This window comes from Phyllopteryx taeniolatus, chromosome 20 (genome assembly GCF_024500385.1).
Source record: "Phyllopteryx taeniolatus isolate TA_2022b chromosome 20, UOR_Ptae_1.2, whole genome shotgun sequence".
Classification (NCBI taxonomy): domain Eukaryota; kingdom Metazoa; phylum Chordata; class Actinopteri; order Syngnathiformes; family Syngnathidae; genus Phyllopteryx; species Phyllopteryx taeniolatus.
In genome coordinates, this window is record NC_084521.1 from 1,057,458 (window position 1) to 1,076,304 (window position 18,847).

At 43.1% G+C, this 18,847-nt stretch overlaps 4 protein-coding genes across 7 annotated transcripts in view; all 4 read left to right on the plus strand.

The window, feature by feature from the left end:
- LOC133469902 (rho GTPase-activating protein 21-like) overlaps positions 1–8,289 on the plus strand; it is a 33,352-nt gene extending 25,063 nt beyond the window's left edge. The window contains 4 exon segments of the mRNA XM_061757502.1: positions 413–518; positions 4,034–4,065; positions 5,291–5,893; positions 5,895–8,289. Coding sequence (XP_061613486.1) covers positions 413–518; positions 4,034–4,065; positions 5,291–5,893; positions 5,895–6,758 — 1,605 coding nt within the window. The 3' untranslated portion in view covers positions 6,759–8,289.
- Positions 8,290–8,713: 424 nt separating this feature from the next.
- apodb (apolipoprotein Db) lies at positions 8,714–12,378 on the plus strand. Of its 4 annotated transcripts, none has more exons than XM_061758850.1 (5): positions 8,714–8,857; positions 10,201–10,315; positions 10,390–10,511; positions 10,592–10,677; positions 11,603–12,378. In XM_061758850.1, the coding sequence occupies exons 2-5, from the start codon at positions 10,202–10,204 to the stop codon at positions 11,833–11,835; spliced, it is 555 nt and encodes a 184-aa protein (XP_061614834.1). In that variant the 5' UTR covers positions 8,714–8,857; position 10,201; the 3' UTR covers positions 11,836–12,378. The 4 variants fall into 4 exon arrangements, with proteins under 4 accessions (XP_061614834.1, XP_061614835.1, XP_061614833.1 ...); XM_061758851.1 differs by having other exon boundaries at positions 8,749–8,857; positions 10,198–10,315; XM_061758849.1 differs by lacking the exon at positions 8,714–8,857 and adding an exon at positions 9,326–9,853.
- A 9-nt stretch (positions 12,379–12,387) lies between these two features.
- Positions 12,388–14,631, plus strand: otos (otospiralin). Its single transcript, XM_061758853.1, has 4 exons — positions 12,388–12,772; positions 12,899–12,964; positions 13,374–13,397; positions 14,273–14,631. The coding sequence occupies exons 1-4, from the start codon at positions 12,649–12,651 to the stop codon at positions 14,458–14,460; spliced, it is 402 nt and encodes a 133-aa protein (XP_061614837.1). The 5' UTR covers positions 12,388–12,648; the 3' UTR covers positions 14,461–14,631.
- Positions 14,632–15,297: 666 nt separating this feature from the next.
- On the plus strand, positions 15,298–18,847 carry cops9 (COP9 signalosome subunit 9). Its single transcript, XM_061758949.1, has 3 exons — positions 15,298–15,483; positions 15,727–15,799; positions 18,718–18,847. Exons 1-3 carry the CDS (start codon positions 15,421–15,423, stop codon positions 18,753–18,755), a joined length of 174 nt encoding a protein of 57 aa, XP_061614933.1. The 5' UTR covers positions 15,298–15,420; the 3' UTR covers positions 18,756–18,847.

The window sequence follows — 18,847 nt, forward strand, 5'->3', positions numbered from 1 at the left end:
TTTGATCAAAAAAGTAAATCAGAAGTTGCTCACCAGCACTTGAATAGTTGTTTTTTTCCTTCACGAAATACTTTTTGATTCTCTGGAATCATTACTCGGAGGCATACTTTTTACTTGAGTCATATTAAGTAAAAGTACTCTTACTTGAGTACAATTTGTGGCTACTCTACCCACCTCTTTCCACGGTGCCCCGCCCGCTTCTCTCACCAAAAAGTGCCAGGATCGAAGACAAGTGGTATAGTCGATTTGAGGAAATCGAGGAAAAACAACAACACTTTGGGGCATATCCGGTGGCGGATGTTTTTGTCATCGTTTCAGTTGAGGTCAGCGGCAGTCGATGACTTTTCTGCCGCCGATTGGTCCCAAACGTTCGGAAAAGACACATACGGTGTCGACTCTTGCGTGTCCGCAGACGGCGTCACACGAGGAGAGCGCCGTGGAGTCGCAGCCGGTGCCCAACATCGACCACCTGCTGACCAACATCGGCCGCACGGGCACGCCGCAGGGCGAAGTGTCAGGTAAGGGCCCCGCCCCTCCGCCGTCGTCGCGCCGGCCCGTTGACTCTTTTTCTCTCCGATGACTCCGCTCACACCGTACACCGGCAATTCCTAACCACTCTGCCGCGGCAAGAAAACAATTTCACTTAATTGCTGCAAATTATCACAGTGGTGCCTTGACTTACGCGTGCTTCAATTTATGGATTTCGCTTGGTCAAATTTTATTTTGTCAATTCAGTTTCCCCATTAATTAATCTGTTCCCACCCTCGAAAGACCACCACAATTTGTTTGTGTTTTTTAACACATTCACTGACGGCTTTAGAAGTTAAATGTCAGTGTTAACTGGGAAGGCTAGCAGTGAATGAGTTAATCAAGCAGTCAAATCCGTTTGACTTTATTTATAATGAAGCGCTTTTCATACAGTAAAAAGTGTTTTACATGGTTAAAATCCAAATCAACCCCTCCCACCACACCGAAATGCGTGCACACACACGCAGGTTAAATATAATAACATTGTGACTTAACGACCTACTGCTTAATCAAGACAAATAGCACTGTATTGTAAAATAAATCAGTAAAACTGAACGTTAATGATGAATAATTAAGCCAAAAGTAGGACACTGGTGTATCTGTGTGTTAATGTGTACCTTAAGGGGGCGTGGCCTAGCGTGGGACATCCGGAGCCCGCAGCCAGTCGGTTTATTCCCTTCGGTTCGTCATGCTCCTTGCGAGCGTTTTCATTTTGTAATTGCGCCGCTCGTCCCGTTCACGAAAGGGCTGAAAGCGCATCGGCCAACCAAGGGATGGCTGGGAACAAGAAAAACTGGCTTGTAATTCAAGCTACCACTGTTATCCTTTTTTTTTCTTTGGTTGTCTGCCGTGAGGTTTTTCTGCTGTGCAATATGTGCCTTGGCTCACAGCGAAGGCTGGGAAACCTTGAAAAGCGCGGGCCCGTGTGGCTTTCAGTTTATCAGCACGGGCGACGAACGAGATGCGATAAATTGTGGCTGCTTCTTCTTGATTTGCTTCGAGAGCTTCCCCGCTTTGCGCTGCTGCTGCCGCTATGTGTGACTAATGTTGTTTGCAGTGTTCCCAGTCAAAAGGCCTCCTCTCGATCCTTCTGTCTCTACTAGTGAGGCTCTGTCGGGTGTCCTAAAGGCTTTGCCGCCTTTCACACATACTGATCTTGACACAGGCCAAGTGGGCGGAGTCTATCACGCCGTGATGTCACTGATGGACTCTATAGTGTCCGTGATGGACAGCTGGAACTGTAGGAAGAAGGAGGATTGTTGCCCGCGGTGTAGCTGCCTAGTCTGCCGGAACCCGCAGTTCTTTTAAGAAAAAAGGGTAACAAAAATAAAGAGGAAAAAAAACAAACAAGAAAGCAGCTACACGGTACAGTACGGCGCCCCCTGTGGTGGGTTTTCTGTGGGCGTATAGCCGCAACGACTGTCTGAAAACGGCTCTCCGCTGTCTCTCCTCACTGTTTCTTAGCTGGCCCGCGGGGGAGACGGCACGGTATGGTCCCGCCCGTCGTACCGTCATCCGTACTGCAGGGGGCGCAGAGGGGCACACTGGGCGCAAAGTTTAAGACCGACGCCCACGACCACATTAGGTGGACGCCGGGACCCATTCGAGGCTCGTCCCCCTAGCCCCTCCCGATACTTCCTGTCTCGTGTGGCGTCCTCTCTCCTCATAGGGCGAGCCCCTCTGTGACCCCCCCCCCCACTCTCCCCAACATCACATCACTGTTGTCATGGCAACCACTCGTGTCCATTGTTTTGTGTCAACGTCATCAAAACCAGGAGAGGGATTTGTAAACCTTTTTCCACTTTTGTACACACGGGCCACATTTTATTTTGAAATCAGACGTGTGGGCCAGCTCTGGAAAAAATGATGAGATCACCCAAAAAATACAGGAGCTTTTTTGGGGGGGGGGGTATTTTGACTATTTTTAATTTTCTGCAAATAAATGCTCCAAATGATGATATTTGTATTTGGGGATTATGTCGTCAGCAGTTTATAAGAAATGTAAATGTTTTGCAGGGATCTCTTCATTTTTTTCCAGATGTGTGTATATAACAGGATCTCACAAAAGTGAGGACACCCTTCAGATTTTTTGTAAATATATCTTTTCATGGGACGGCACTGAAGAATTTTCTACAACACACAATAGTCCATGTATATCTTGTATATCAGTCTGTGTAAATTTACTCTGCCCTCAAAATAACTCAACACACAACCATTCATTTCTAAACCCCTTGCAACAAAAGTGAGTACACCCCTAAGTGAAAATGTCCAAATTGGGCCCAACGTGTCAATATTTTCTATGGCCACAATCATTTTCCAGCACTGACTTAACTTACCTTCCACAGGTTACAAGATACAATAACATATTTACCCCAAAAAATGAGGGGTGGACTCACTTTTGTGAGATACTGTACATATTTAAAATGTGAATGTAAAAAATTTAATACTGTTTCCAATCACATTGTACAGAAAAATACAAATAAAGATTACTTAAACCAAATAAGCAAATTGCTGAAAAATACCAAACAAGGACAGACAAAATTTAAAACCTGTAATACAACCAAATACCTTGCATCCGATAAACATGTATTTTGCGTAAACAAGAACATATTTGAAAACATTAAAACTCAAAAATGAAAATTCTACGGCAAATAAAAGCTTTTAAAATAAACAACACAATGAATAAATGTTTAATGGTGCGTCTCAATAAATGAGAATGTCGTAGACTGTCGTTTATTTCGGTAGTTCTATTCAAAAAGTGAAACTCATTACATGTTCAATAAACACATTGGGAAATACTTTTCAGAAGGCCAATTCCTGCCAAATTTCTGTATTAAAAATCTATTTGTGTCATATTCACATTTTTGGGAGACGGTGAATTTGGCGTTTGTGTTAGCTGGAAGATGTAATCCTCACATTTGTAAAAAGAAAATGACAAACATTTCAGTGTAGTGTATCTGTAAAATGAGTCCGCATTTTCACTCATTCTATTTTCTATTTTCATTTTAGAAGAGTGCAACACCAATAGTTTGTCTTCTTTTTAGGAAACAAACAATACAGACCAGCGCAACAATAGCTATTTGACCAGTGTGATTGATTATGCTATAAAAACACAAATATATGCCTTTTTTGTTTAGTTTTTTTGCTCTGCTGTTTTTGCGCGTTTATTTTTTGGGGACAAACGCACTAAAAAGCTATCATGAATGTGAACGCACGTAGATAAAGCGTTAGCGTCAAGGCATCGTGTCGTTTGTGTCCATTGCACGCCTCGCACTTTTCACTTCACGCTTTTTGTGTTCACATGCTTCAAGTTGTCTGGGCAGGGGGCGCTGTTTCACCGTTTTGAGTGTACCGCTGTGTACAGCATGGCCTGCGTGCGTGCGTGCTCGCTATTGTGTCTGACGTCATTGTGCGCTCTCATCACGCCATCAATACGTGACGCTTCTCCATCAAGTTATTTTTTCCTTTTTGACCTTCTTCTTCTTCTTCTTCTTTTATTCCGCAGATTCTCCTACCAGTGACTCGGCCAAGTCAAAGGTGAGTAGAGACGTAACGACGCTAGTTTAGGATGCCAGGAGGTAGGTCACGATTAAGCCCTACCAGACACTTCATTAGGTACACCAGCACCACCTTAGAAGAGAAATTCTGCCTTGGCAAAACCACAAAGGTCCAGTCAGAGAGATTCCTTTACCAGTGTTGATTTTTAGTGCTTTCCCCCATATTTTGCTGCATAAGGTCCTCCCCTTGGAGCAAGGAGAGTAAAAGGCCGGAGTTTGGCTGCAATATCAAAGCCAGTTTAATGGCGAAGAGAAAGCATGTGCTGCGAAACTTTAAAGGACTCTCCTTTTTAGTAAAAACTCAAATTCTTTGCATGAGCAAGTTTGTTTCAATATTTTAGAGCATTAAAACCTTTTGAATTTAATACATGCTCCTTGGTAGACAGTGACAAGGTGCACCTATTGAAGTGGTCGGTGAGTGTTTTTCTTTTCAATTGCCCAACAAGGCATAACTGTCTGCAGTCTTTTCCAAAGGGAAGCTCACGGCAAGTGCGGTCATCCCGTCGCCACCAATTTCAACATTTTATTTTTATTTTGTGCGCACAAATGCATGGCTGGCCGCTGCCTGTCAGACAGCCTGCAGGGACTCACTTGGTGCACTGTTGTCATGAATGTAAGCTTCGCGCTGAGCATCAGGCTGCTGCTTCTGCCGCTTTAAGGTTGCCATGGTTACGTTGTTAATGGTTCTTTCTCTGTCTACTTTGTGACGCTTCACGGGAGCAGGTAGGGAAGGCGAGTGTTAACCGGGGACAGTCAAAATGAAAGCAGGAGTTGTGAAGATGTTCAAAGATAAGGGAGGGCGTGCAGGAGGAGCGTGTAAGGTGGGCGTGGCCACAGTAAAAGGTAGGGAAAGGGGTGCGAAACCACGAATGAAAGGAGAGGGTTGAGAAGGGCAATACATCGGGAAGGGGGATGCGAAGCAAGGAGAGTCAAAGGTCGGGGAGGTGGTGTGAAACGAGAGTGAAAGGGAGAGCACCGGGCGGCAATGCAAAGACAGTAAAAGGTCGATGGGAGGGGAAGTGCTGCGACAAGATTAAAAAATGGGGGGAGGGCAAAGTAATGAGAGTGAAAAGTAGGGTTACGATTGAGCAAGGAGAGTACCATTTCGGGGAAGTACAGGTGGGTGGAGTCCAGATTGATGTTTTCAGGCATGACAGGAGGAGCCCCGTGTGCATGAAGGTTGATCAGATGCGTTCTATGCGCAGGGTTCCTGGGGCTCTGGGAAGGACCAGTGCGGCCGAGACCTCCTGGTCTCCTCCATCTTTGCTGCAGCCAGCCGCAAAAGAAAGAAGTCCAAGGAGAAAGTGCAGCCCAGTAGTTCCGACGATGACCTGGATGCCGTTTTCCCCAGGAAGGAAATCCCCGGGCAGAAGGCGGACCCGCAGCGGGACACCCGGAGCGGCGTCGAGGCCAAAGCGGGCGGCGAGGGGACGGAGAACGGCAGATGCGCCGAGATGACGCCCAAAGCCAAGAGGGACGCGAGGCGCCCCTCCACGGACATCGGCCGCCAAGGCATCCCTCGGGAAAAAGCCTCCTCGTCCGACCCGCCATCATCAGACCTCGGCACCCTGAGCTCCGGCGCGTCAGTCAAGCCGAAGGCACCCACCGCCGGAGTGTCCACCGACCTCCGGGCGGGAACGGCGGGAGTCGCCGAGGTGGACGTGAGCTCCATCACCTCGGACTACTCCACCACCTCGTCCGTCACCTTCCCGACCGGCGCAGAGTCCCTGGCGCTGACCCCCGAGCTGCAGGGCGGTGAAGAGGCGGACGACGAGCGCAGCGAGCTGGTCAGCGAGGGCCGGCCCGCAGGAGACGGACAGCGAGAGTGACTTCCCGGTATTTGCGCCGGGCGGCGGCAGCCGGTCCACCCCGTGCCCCGAGAAGGAGAAGGGGGGCGGCAGAACCAAGATGGAAGGGCGGCGTCTTTTCCCGACGCAGAAGATGATGGAATGCGACACGATATCTCGGCGCCGGTCGCTCCGGCACAAGACGGACAGCGAGTCGTCAGCGGAGGTGGCGGGCGGCGAGGGCCGGGCGGATGCCTCCACGCGACTGGCGCGTGTCCTGGAGGTAATGAAGAAGGGGCGGTCCACCAGTAGCCTCAGCTCGTCGTCCCGCAGCGAGTCGGAGCGCTCGGAACCCGCCGCCTGGCACCTCAAGATCACCGAGCGCCTCAAGTTCAGGCTGCGCACCTCCTCCGACGACATGTTCGCTCCGAAGAGCCGCGCCGGCGACGGCCGGCGACGGAACAACATCCGGCGGCGGCACACCATGGGCGGCCAGAGGGACTTCGCCGAGCTGGCCGCCATCCACGACTGGCGGGAGCAGGGCGGCGCGGACCAGACGGCGGAGCTGTCGCTGCTGGACCGCCTGAAACCTCGGCGCGCCTCGCAGGACTTCAACATCCGCGACTGGCTCGGCCGGGAGTGCAGCCCAGTTCGGGGCGACTCGGGAGCGGGCGCTCCGGGACGGGGTGACCCGGGAGGGGGCGGCCGAGGGTCGCCCCCGCCGGCAAACACGGAGGCGGCGCCCAAAGCCGTCCCCGAGGACACGGACGCCCAGGACTCGGCGACTGCCAACGGCAAAAGCAAATCTCCGCTCGGGGAAGACGCGCACCCTCACAAACTGTCGGGGGCGCAGGTGGTGCGCTCGCGCTTCTACCAGTACCTCTGACCCCGCGCCCCACCCCAAAACCAGAATGAATGTGTTGTTATTGTACGAATGTGCTCTCTCAGCTGCACAATAGTTTTGTTTTGTTTTGTTTTTCTACAAGGTTTATGTGTACATAACGTGTACAGCTGCCATCTTTGTTACTGGCAGACTTGATGATGCGCATCGCTGGCCGGACTGGAACTCAACATCCTCTTGCACGCCCCCGTTTTGCTTTGTTTTTCTTCTGTTTTTATGAAGAATGTATAACTTTCCAACTTGGACGAACACAAGTTAGTTGTTTGTTTCCAACAGTGTACAGGGTTCCTCCGCTACTTGAATAGCAAAAATTGGCAAGTAATCTGCACCCAACCTAGAAAGATTTGTAACTGCAAATATATGCCACAAGATGGCAGCAAAGCAGTACGTTTCTATTAGACGGGTGTGGTGGGCTGTCTTAATAAGCCTTCCCTCCCTTCAACATAGTCAAGATGATGTCAAAGCAATATTTTAATATCAGACATGGCTTTGGCCTGAGCACAAAAACGTAATAGGCGAATTTGCAAAAGCTAAACCCCTAACTATCCGTGGCGGATACGAACTGAGCCCTGCTGGGGATAATGAAAGTCTGTGAGTAGTTGACACCCTCCGAAGTTTGTAGTAGCCTATAGTTGCCACAAGATGGCGACAAAGCACGACTCATGTCAATTTACGTTATTTACACCAAGATCCCAACAGATGGCGCCAAAGTAATGTTTTGTTGTTTTGGCATAAAACAAACTGAATTTCTCTTCGGTGAGTAACGGAGGATAGTTCCCCCAAAAATTTGTGAATGCCAAAGCGCAAATATGCGGGGGTGCACTGTACGTGTACATAAACTGGACATAAGTATCGGGACGCACCTCTCAGTCAATTTCTGGTCAAACTAGAGCCTCAAATCTTGTTTTGTCCAGAAAAGCGTGCTTTGATAAGTTTGTTGTGGAAGAACCCCAGCGAGCAACAAGACAAACCAGACGCACTCCCAAGACATAAATCACATGTTTTGTCCCTTTTGTCCACGTGGTGCACGCGGGGAGGAAGCGAGCCGCGTGCTGTGGGAATGTTTGGTTGGTTGTTTTTGCAGCACAGACAAAACAGCCAGCAATTAGCTTGACGAATATATTACAGTTTTATCGAATAGAATTAAATGTCATAGAACGCTGACATACGAGTATGTAATACTTGGTGTAAAGTCCTTTTTTTCTATTCCCAATCTGAGTCCGGTAATTTTCAATGTATGTTTTTGCACTGCAAAAAGAAAAAAAGTGCCTATCCGCCCCCCCCCCCTCCTTTTCTAACTGTTCCTATGAGCAGTTGTTTTAAGAAGGAATTTGAAGGTGAGGATAGCGTCACCTCGCGCTCAGTCCAACACGGTTTGCTCCGTTTGTTTCTTCGTTGTCTTTCTCAACAGAGACATGAACCAGTCGCATCTGTCGTTTGCATCTCGCCAGCAAAGACATGCGTGCAATGTCCTCCCTCCAAGAACAACACTGGAAATAAATCATCTTTATTATTATTATTGAGTGTTGTCTCTTTTTATTACACGAAATGTACTGTTAAAAATAAAAATTTAAGTTTTTGATCTGTTAATTACATTGGCTGACCAAAACATTAGCTCAAGTTAGAAGCATGCTCATAATGTATCATTGATATGTAATAATTCAATAATAAATAAATTTTTACTTTTGAGTACAGGAGTTGAATTAGTACTTCTACCAGTCTCTCACTCGCTCGCTCTCTCTCTCACACACACACACACACTGCAAAGCAATCTTCGCACAAGAGTGAGAGTTCACCCAGGAAATGGAAAACTGAATTTTAGCGACATGTAGCGGCAGAAGCAGGAACAACATTTCGAAAGCTTGCCTTTGTTTACGTCGTTCTCCAATAAATGGAAATATTCTGCTGCTCATCACAAAGCGCTTGCGAGTCATTCAAAATGAAGACCCTACTGCAGACGTCCAATCAGCGTCGATGTGACGTCACGGCGTGAACACGCCCCCCCCAGTGTTCCAGAGGTTAAACACCTCCAAGAAGCAGAGGAGAGAGTTCAGGACAAAAGGATCAGGATTTATGTGATCAAGGTAAGGGCTCTCACCTGATGCATGATGGGAAATGCATGTTTTTACTGCTTCATTTCAAAAGCTTTGTATTCAAATCGTGTGTGCATAAATGCAGTGATAGTGAAGAGTACAATAGTAGTGTAGTATTAGTATAGTAGTTTGTATGAAAATATTGATTGTAACTTGTATAAGTGCACAGATTTGTAATGATGAGTACAATAGTAGTGTAGTATTAGTATAGTAGTTTGTATGAAAATATTGATTGTAAATTGTATAAATGCACAGATTTGTAATGAAGAGTACAATATTAGTGTAGTAGTAGTATAGTAGTTTGTATGAAAATATTGATTGTAAATTGTATAAATGCACAGATTTGTAAATAACAGTTACAGCTATTATTTAATCACGTCAAGAAAGTCCCACTCGCGTGTTCCACAACTTGTTAAACTTGCACGACGAGTTTGCGCACACAATGTTATTTGTGAAGTACAATGTGGCGTCTCAGATTGCAAGGTTTGTGATAAGGGGCTGTGTCAAAGGGAAGAGTGGAAATTCGCTGTCAAATTTGACAGTCGTGAATTTTCCAACATTTTTGTGTGGATCCATACGGAACGGGTAGTTTAAGTCGGCAAATTTCTCTGCTTCGGCGGTAGTTTCGGAGGCTGTATGAAAGAGAATAGCAGAAAGTCAGGAGGTTTAGCCACAGTTTAAGAGGCGACCATTGTGTATTTTCTGCCTTTTTCACAATGACGAAGTCGACCCATGAATGTCTTGGCTTCTGAGGCGGCTATGTAAAAGGGACGAGCAAAAAGAGACAATAGCCCTTGAATTTTCAGCTTTTTCAACCAGGATCGAAGTCCATCCACAAATTTTTTAGACCGCAGACATGAAATGAAAGGTGAATTTCTACCATTTTCCTGGGTGACCTTTTTTTGTGGACAGCACAGACATGGAATGAAGGGCCGTAGCCGATCCCTGAATCTGCATGCCGATATCCCGGCTGAGGAGGTCGGCACGGTAACTGTCTTAACGGTACTAAAAGCCAGGACCGCGATGTAACTTTGGTCGGGGTTTAGTAAAGATGTGACTTTTCCGTCTTTTTCTTGGAGTTGACCGAATAATTTCCCAGTTTTCAAGGTAGTATCGGGTTTGGCATGATGTCTGTGTGAAAAGGACCGATAGGCCGGGACCAGCAAGGAGTTTCTGTAGTTGTTTCTGATACTTGCTTCTCCTGCAAAGTTGAGAACAACTGTAGCTGTCCAGTGATTTCTTTTTTTTTTTATTTTTTTTTTTTTTTTATACGTCACACCAGAAGTGGAATGTATCAATCTATCAATCTGAGTTTCTCTCCCGTCTGCAAGAAGCATGTTGCCGTTGTGCGTCGTCCTGGCGTTGTTGCCGCTGCTGACCTCGGCGCAGACGTACCGCTGGGGGGCCTGCCCCAGCCCCAAGGTGCAGCCCAACTTCAACCTCCAGCAGGTAACCCAGACGGCGGCCGCTGGATGACGTGGCCGCTCGCCTAACGCGCCTCCTCTTTTCGTCGTGCTCATTAGTATTTGGGCAAGTGGTACGAGATCGCCAAGCTACCCGCCAGATTCGAGAGGGGCAAGTGCATCGAGGCCAACTACGCCATACGACCAGATGGAACCATCCGGGTGTTGAACTCGCAGTTCTAGTGAGTCTGGACTTCTCTTTCTTTCATCGTTTTTCGAGGCCAAGGAGCCATATTTGCTAACTGTGTGTGTGTGTTCTCAGTAAAGACAAGGTGAGGACAGCAGAAGGGACTGCGGTGGTCCACGACCCGAGAGAACCGGCCCGAATCGGAGTCAGCTTCTCCTACTGTAAGTCATTTTTAAACAACACAGAAGAGCACTGTTGCCGGGTTGTTGAAATCGATCACGGTGCACCTCGTGAGCCGTGACAAAAGACGCACAAAAATACAATCGTATCTTTTGTGTGTTTGTGTTGACAACGGAGGCCTGTTTAGTAATGTGCAATCCGGCCCCGTAGTCTCTCCGCGGTCGTCTCTGTCCTGCTTAAGTGGATCCTGTGAACACGTCATCACATTCTTATGACTTCCAACAATGGCCTCATGATTTTGGGATTTAAAAAAAAAAATGGTCACTGGTTGCTGACTTTTATGGCCACAAGAGGAACTATGTCACTGTGTTACAACTCAACCATATATAAGCTAGCTAGTCGTTATCTAGTAGTTAGCTTAGCTCCTCTGTTAGCGAGACAGTTAGCAGAAACACATCAGCCAAAATATGAAATTCTACTTTTTGTTTGTGTGGTCATTCGCAGGTTGATGGTGTGATTTGAATCACATCAACAAGTGCTTTGCTAACTGGTTAGCCGTGTCTGTCTACCTATCCATCTAGTGCAAACTGGTTAGCATGCCAGCTAGCTAGTAACGATCCCTCTATCTAGCGAGATAGCGAGCTCCTGAGCTAACTGGTTAGCATACTAGCTAGTTAGAAGACAGGCAGGTGGACAGACGGACTGACAGATTGTTGACGTATTTCTCTAAGATATGTGTGTTACGCTACCGTTAGCATGTTAGCACAGACTGGCCTGTCTTTAAAAACAAATCCCACTTTTCAACTCATAGGGTCACTATTGGGTCATTATTTTGTTGAATCAAATCAGGACTTTTTGAACCAAGGGTCTAAGCTAGCTACCGGCTAATGACGTGTAGAGGTTACCAGAGGGGTTTGGATAAAAATGCAACGAATCATTTGCACCTGCATCCGCCTCTGCCCGTAGTCACCCCCTACAGTCCGTACTGGATCCTGAGCACGGACTACAGCAGCGTGGCCGTGGTCTACTCATGCACCGACATCCTGCGCATATTCCACGTGGAGTACGCTTGGATCCTGGGCCGCTCGCGTTTCCTGCCGGACGAGACGGTGCGCTACGCTCAGGACTTGCTGCTGGCTGAGGGCGTGGACCTCTTTCGCATGACCACCACTGTCCAGACGGGCTGCGAGGACAAGTAGCCTGATGCTGCTACGTGCTCAAATGCTACATGAATAGCTTCATCATTTAGCTGAGCGCACATTTTCACTGTGATGTCAAACGCACTTCCGGGTGGCTAAACACTTTGCAATGGCACCACGAGCACACAAACACTTTGACACAACCATATTTTGTCTAACAAATGTCCGCTAGCCATAGACGGGGCTTATGGAAATTAGCACAGATGTTACTTACAGTAATTATAAAACGGCAAAAAACAGCGGTTTGTAACACACACGGAGCAGCAACACATACAAACAAACACGCTAACTCGAAGCTGGCTTTTATACATACACCATTTTGTGATTTATTTGATTGTCATCCAGCTGCTCATTTAACAAATGGGGAAAAAAATTGACTAATAATTGAATCATAATCGATTATGATATGGTGTTATAATTTGTACTTATGCTACATTTCGTACCAGAGAGTACTTATGATTACAATAAATGTCATTTATGAGTTGAAAGAAGAAAGTTGATGTCCTCTGTGTAACTTTGCATATAAATTGGAATTATGTTTTATTTATTTATTAGGTTTTAGTGTACCCTCACTGGCCACTTCATTAGGTACACCTTACCTTCACAGTCAAATAACAACCAAAATAAGAGCTGCAAATATTAAAAATTAAACAAACCATTATTAGGTTGACCTTTATGATTCACTTATGTGGTCTTGCAGCTCTTGGATTGATTGATTGATTGATTTCAGGATTAAATGTGCCAATTTAAACAATCCAAAAAAAGTTTTAACATGCATGCGGTGCATCCCATTCTACAAGTGGTCAACTGGGCATGTGCAGGTGTGTGTGTGTGTGTGTGTGTGTTGTGGGGGCGAGTTGTTCTTCTTCCTGGTCTCAGCCAAGACGAAGCAGAAGACCACCGCCAAGCAGCAGATCAACAGCAGCACTCATAACAGGTACATTTAAGGAAGAAAAACAATCTTACTTGTACTCGAATACATTTTGCACTCATAAATGAGTTGTGAGCTTGGATGTATGTAAACATCTGAAACGTGACTTATTGTGTTTGTGTTTATTTGAAGGCGACGAGATGAAGAGTTTGCTTTGCCTCACCGTTCTAGTTTGTGCCTTTGTTTTCCACGTCAGCGGTGAGTTATTTTTTCCATGTTATTTGGATTTTTAATATTCTGAAAAAAAGATTACGTTTACAAACAGGTGCAATAATACAGTGTGAGTTTGATAGTTGTATATTAAAAGGGTCAGTAATAATGTTAAATGTGCGGTTGTATATAAAAAGGGTCAGTAATAATGTAAAATGTGCATCAAATCAGTGGGTTTTTTTTTTTGCACTGTGTGTGTACAAAGACACTTCTGTGTGCTGAATTCCTCCACTTTCAGTGTGTGTGTGTCTTGTCAGTGGTCTGCAATTTTATTTGGAGAAGCTGGCGGGTCCCCTAAAAGTCTGTCCGAACTGAATCCCGTCTTTGTGTGTGGGAATATTTGGAATGCTTGCTAAATGTTTATTTTTCTCCTCTCTCTCTCCTTCCTGCTCCACAGAGGCCAGAGTCATCCCAGAGGGAGGTAAAGGATAAATGCAACTATTCTATAACTACAACTTACACATTTAAATATGTAACTTTTTACAAATGTATTTGGACCCATACTTTAACAAGGAGAATGAAATAAACTACAAATTTAACAAATATTGATTACATTTGATATCCCATTTTATTTTTAAAATATCTAAATTAAAAAAAATAGGTATACATAATGTAAAATGGGGAAAAAATTAATTTGTGGCAAAAGGTGCAACAAATCATTGTTAAATTTATTTGACTATTTTTTAAATAATAAAATATACTATTATTATATTGGTTCTTGAAGTGTTCCTCCTCCTTCTTTGTGAATCTAATTTTGTATTTGAGCTTTGAAATAAACTACTTCATTCATTTTTATACTGCGTAAACACACTTGCGGATTATAATCTATATAAATACTGTATATCAATTTGAGGCAAAAAAGGCAATAAACCATTAGCAGATTTATTTTCAATTCATATTATGTTTTGAAGTCCAATAATAATACACTGGTACTGTATATACTGTATATTTTCATAATATTGTAATTATGAAAAATAAAACAAGGAACTTGAGGCAAAATTTGAAGTGACTCATTGTTCCATATATTATTATTATATTATTTTTTGTAATATTTTAGGTGTGGGCCTTCGACAGAAATATCCTTGATTGATTATTATGTGAAATATGACATAATACACGCCTTATATATTGTCAATATGTGTTAAGAGGAAATGGTCATGAATATAGTGGTGTTATTTTAAAAAATGCTCTATAAATCAAGTTGATGAAGTGCTGGACTGAATGTCCCGGAGGTTGCAGCCTGATAAAAATGGAAAAAAAATGAAAGCGCAATCATCTGGCCTTCTTGGTTTTCAGTGCCGTATGACGAAGCCCCCGCCGTCCCTTACTGGCCATACTCCACCTCGGACTTCTGGAACTATGTGGAGTATTTCAGGTCCATCGGGGCCTACAAGCACATAGACGAGATGGCGCGGGCCTTCTTCGCCCACCAGCACCTGGGCGACACGCTGGGCTACGACAGCAATGCCGGACACGAGCACTGAGGGGCCACGATGAGCCAGGAGACCCTGGAAGTTCCACAAAAGGCCAAACATGCAGTTTGCAGTTTTAGTAGAACCATACTTGTAGATTAAGGTTATGGTAGCATTTTTTTTTTTTTAGGTTTGTATGTTGCTTTCATGCAATGAACTTCAAATAAAGCCACAATTCTTCGACTCGTTTTTGATTTTTTAAATTATTATTCTGTAACGAATGTGAATTTTATGTGAGTTTTGCCTGATTGTAATTTATTCTGACAGGGATGAAGGGGGATATAAACAGAAACAATATTTGTCAAATTTAAACAAGGTATTTTTAAAAACACATCGTTTATTGGTTTCAATTAGTTAATAAGAACAAAATGAACTGTATTTTTCTTTAAATAATTGTTTATTAATGACGAATGTACAGTTTGGAACTATCGTCAACAAGGTACCCGAGTTTGAAACTGAACAGTAAAGCTTTGTCTTGCTCGAGCAACATTTGTCGAACTTGACAAAGAGAAACAAGCAAAACATTTTTTTGACAAAAAATACTTGGTTGATGAATAACAGCATCTACAAAAAATAATTATTATTTATGAGTGATGACGAAAGTACTTGTTAGGAACATTCATAGACAGACAACCGGCTTTGAAGCCGAGTACATTTCAGAGTCGTACGCACGTTCTTTTGTGTTGTAACATTCATAAATCACAATGCTATCAAAATTTAAAGAGAGCTAGGCCCACATATTTGTTAAAACAAATAGTTTATGATTAATATCATCTAAAATAATAATGGCAACATCATTCTAACTTTTAAGCGTTGACGAACGTAAGTACGGAACAGTTATCGTCAGCTGGCGTTTGAAGCCGAGCATATTTCGTGGTCGCACGCGCTTTGTTTTGCTCCTAACAGTTAGCACTTGCTACCACAGTCGCCCAGCTCAAATCTGACCGGCGCTGCTGTTAAAGCGACATCAAAATGAAACCTGCCGTGGACGAGATGTTTCCTGAAGGAGCTGGACCGTATGTAGATCTGGACGAGGTTTGTTGTTAGTTTATTCGTTGAGATTAACTCTGCTAAACTACCTAGTTTACGGCCCGTGTTTGTGTTGTAATCGCTTCGCCTGGTTATCTTGTATGCATAACTAATAAACGGACTACGTGTCTTTATGACACTTACAGTAATGTGCATTTAAAAATAATAATAATAAATTACATGATGTAATATGTTGTAGTCGTCAGTGATGAAGCGATCCAAGTGTGTTGTACTGTCGTGTGCCTGCAGGCAGGGGGCAGCAGCGGCCTTTTGATGGACCTGGCAGCCAATGAGAAGGCAGTTCACTTGGACTTCTTCAATGGTAAACATTCCAACATTTAAGAAACTACAAAACCATCATCAGAAACATCGAAAAGTGGATTTCAGTTTATTGCAAATGATGTATAATATATATCAGGGGTGACCAAAGTATGGCTCCCGCAGTTCTTTAATTAAAAAATACTGTAATCATTATTTTACATGACCAAGAATTCTGTAATATTTGTTGCATTCATATAGCATATTCCCTAAAAAAATGGTTGTTGTTCATTTTATTTTGTGTAAGTAACATTAACAAAATTAATCTTCCATTTTACATTTTATTCAATTGGTTGAATTATTTACTTGAACTAATCAAATAAGAATATAATTAAAATAAACAATTTTACATATGCTTTACATGTAACATTTTTATTTTATTAAATATTTGTTAATTATAATTGAGCTAATTAGTAATATAATAAAAACTAGAATGTATTGTTTTATTTAAAAAAAAATATTTGCATACATTAAATTGTTCTTTTTTTAACATAGCTTCTCCCCATTTTAAAACGCAAAATGTGCGACACCGGATATATGTTACATATGTACATCTTTCATATAAATGTGCTGCACATTATCAGTCCTGTGAGGGGAAAAAATTACATTTGGGGAATTCATTTTAGAATAATTGGAACTGTTTACATTAAAAATCATCCATACATCCATCCATTTCCTGTCCCGCTTTATCCTCACTAGGGTCGCGGGCGTGCTGGAGCCTAATCCAGCTATCTTCGGGCGAGAGGCGGGGTACACCCTGAACTGGTCACCAGCCAATTGCAGGGCACATAGAAACAAAAAAAATATTCACACTCACATTCACACCTTACGGGCAATTTAGAGTCTTTAATCAACCTAACACGCATGTTTTTGGGATGTGGGAGGAAACCGGAGTGCCTGGAGAAAACCCACGTAGGCACGAGGAAAACATGCAAACTCCACACAGGCGAGGCCGGGATTTGAAACCGGTCCCCAGAACTGTGAGGTAGATGTACTAACCAGTTGTGCTAAAATCAATTAAAAATCAATTAATTAGTAAATAATTGCATATATTTATAGTATTTCTTTGGCTTTTTTTATTCATGACATCCAGTGCTGTAAAATTAGAAGTAAAGTCAAATGCTATTGAATACATCTCGTGCCGTTCAGGTCGTCCCGTCGCCCCGCTTCAAAACATGAATTTATGTGCCAGGTGGCACGCACACACAAGAAGTTTAAAAAAAAAAAAAAAAAAAAAAAAAAAGCCCTTAGCGAATGTGTTTTTTTGTTTGTTTTTTTTTTATATATACATGCTGCGTTTGGCTACTGGCTAAACACAATTTAGGCTGAGCAACACAGGAGCGCAGTGAAAAGAGCTGATAGTTAAAAGAAGACGGGCGGCACGGTAAACGTGCTTTATGGCGGAAACGCAGCACGATGCCTCGCCAGTCAGCTGCTTTGAACGCGCACGCAAACAAGCACACACATGGCGCTCGTTAACGGCGCTCGCGCGCACGTCAAGTGGTCACGAGCTCCAGAGATGAGACGCCAACGTCTCGCATTTGAGGCAGCGTAGACGCTCTGCTCGTTCTCGAATACATTTCATCGGAAAGAGAAGAAGGCCATGTCTTCGGAAAGCATTCATTCGTACACAAAAAGGGAGGACATTGGATAAATCTTTTTTCTAGTTCCTTTTATAATAAATACAGAAAACAGTGGGGGAAAAAACTCAGTTTTCTGTTATGTTTTATATTCAGTAAAAAAGCAGAGAGGGAAATACTTTTTTATTATTGTTTTTAAAATAAATTGATTAAATAAAAATGTCATTAAGGGGGGAAATTTGGATGGTTTTTATACTAAAGAGATAAACACGTTTTGTTGCATAAAAAAATTGATGAATTTGATGATGGAGAAAATAGAAAAACATCTTTTTGTAATAAAGAAAATTCACAGTAAGTAGATATATTTTAATACAGCCTTACTAATACATGCATTTCATAATAGAAAAAATTGTAAAAAAAAAAAAATATATATATATATATATTACAATTGCAAAAAGTTATTTTCATATTGAATAGAAAAAATTAAAAATAATTATAATAGATCTTTAAAAATCTGATATTTTATAATAAAATAAAAAAATAATGTATAATAGAGAAATAAAAAATCAGATACATTTTATTTTGTAAAAAGAATCGGACAAAAATTTAAGGAGAAAATTTGGATACCTTTTATGATGGCGAATATTTGGAAAAAGCATCTGATACTTTTACAACACAAATACAGAAAACTTGAAAATAAAACCTTTCTGATGCATTTGAAAACAAATGGAGAGTTCTGTGATAAATTTATAATAAACAGAGAAAAATAGAGGACAAAGCGTTTGTGATACTTTGTGTAAAAGAAAAATATATTCCACGCAGAATGAAGCCACAAGGGAGCGTCTCACCTCTTGAACAACACAAGTTAACCATCAGCAAATAAAATTCAAATACAGTCAAACTACTTGCCCTTTGAAGACGAGGTTGGGACAGGGAGGTTGTAACACTTAATACTGCCACCTAGTGGCCAATTAATGATGACAAAATCATGTGCTGTTTCAATGGTTCTATTGGCTCTAATTGTGCAGAGCAGAAAGTGACAAATGTCCGTATTGTTCTGCACTTTGGAGATTGCAACTCCCGTCTGTCTCGGAGGATGTTTTCATCAAATCTGCCTCGACTGACCTCCTCCTTGCACTCGTCTCCCCCTTCCAATAACGCCGTTCAATTATTTACGCAACCTCATTTGGCGCCTGAAATTCACTCATTCCATCTTGTTTTTGTGTAGATAACACACAAAATAAAGCTTTCAGATTTCGGATTTATATTGCACTTACAGGCAAATAAAATGTAATAAAACCTCAATAAAGTCATTTTCTGTCCTCTTTGTTTCGGCCTCCAGACTTTGAGGACCTTTTCGACGACGATGACCTGCAGTGACTCCACATGCGCGCGCACACACACACACACCTTTCTGAATATGTACATATGAAAGCTGTCTTTTTCAAATAAAAGTTGATTTAAAAAAAGGA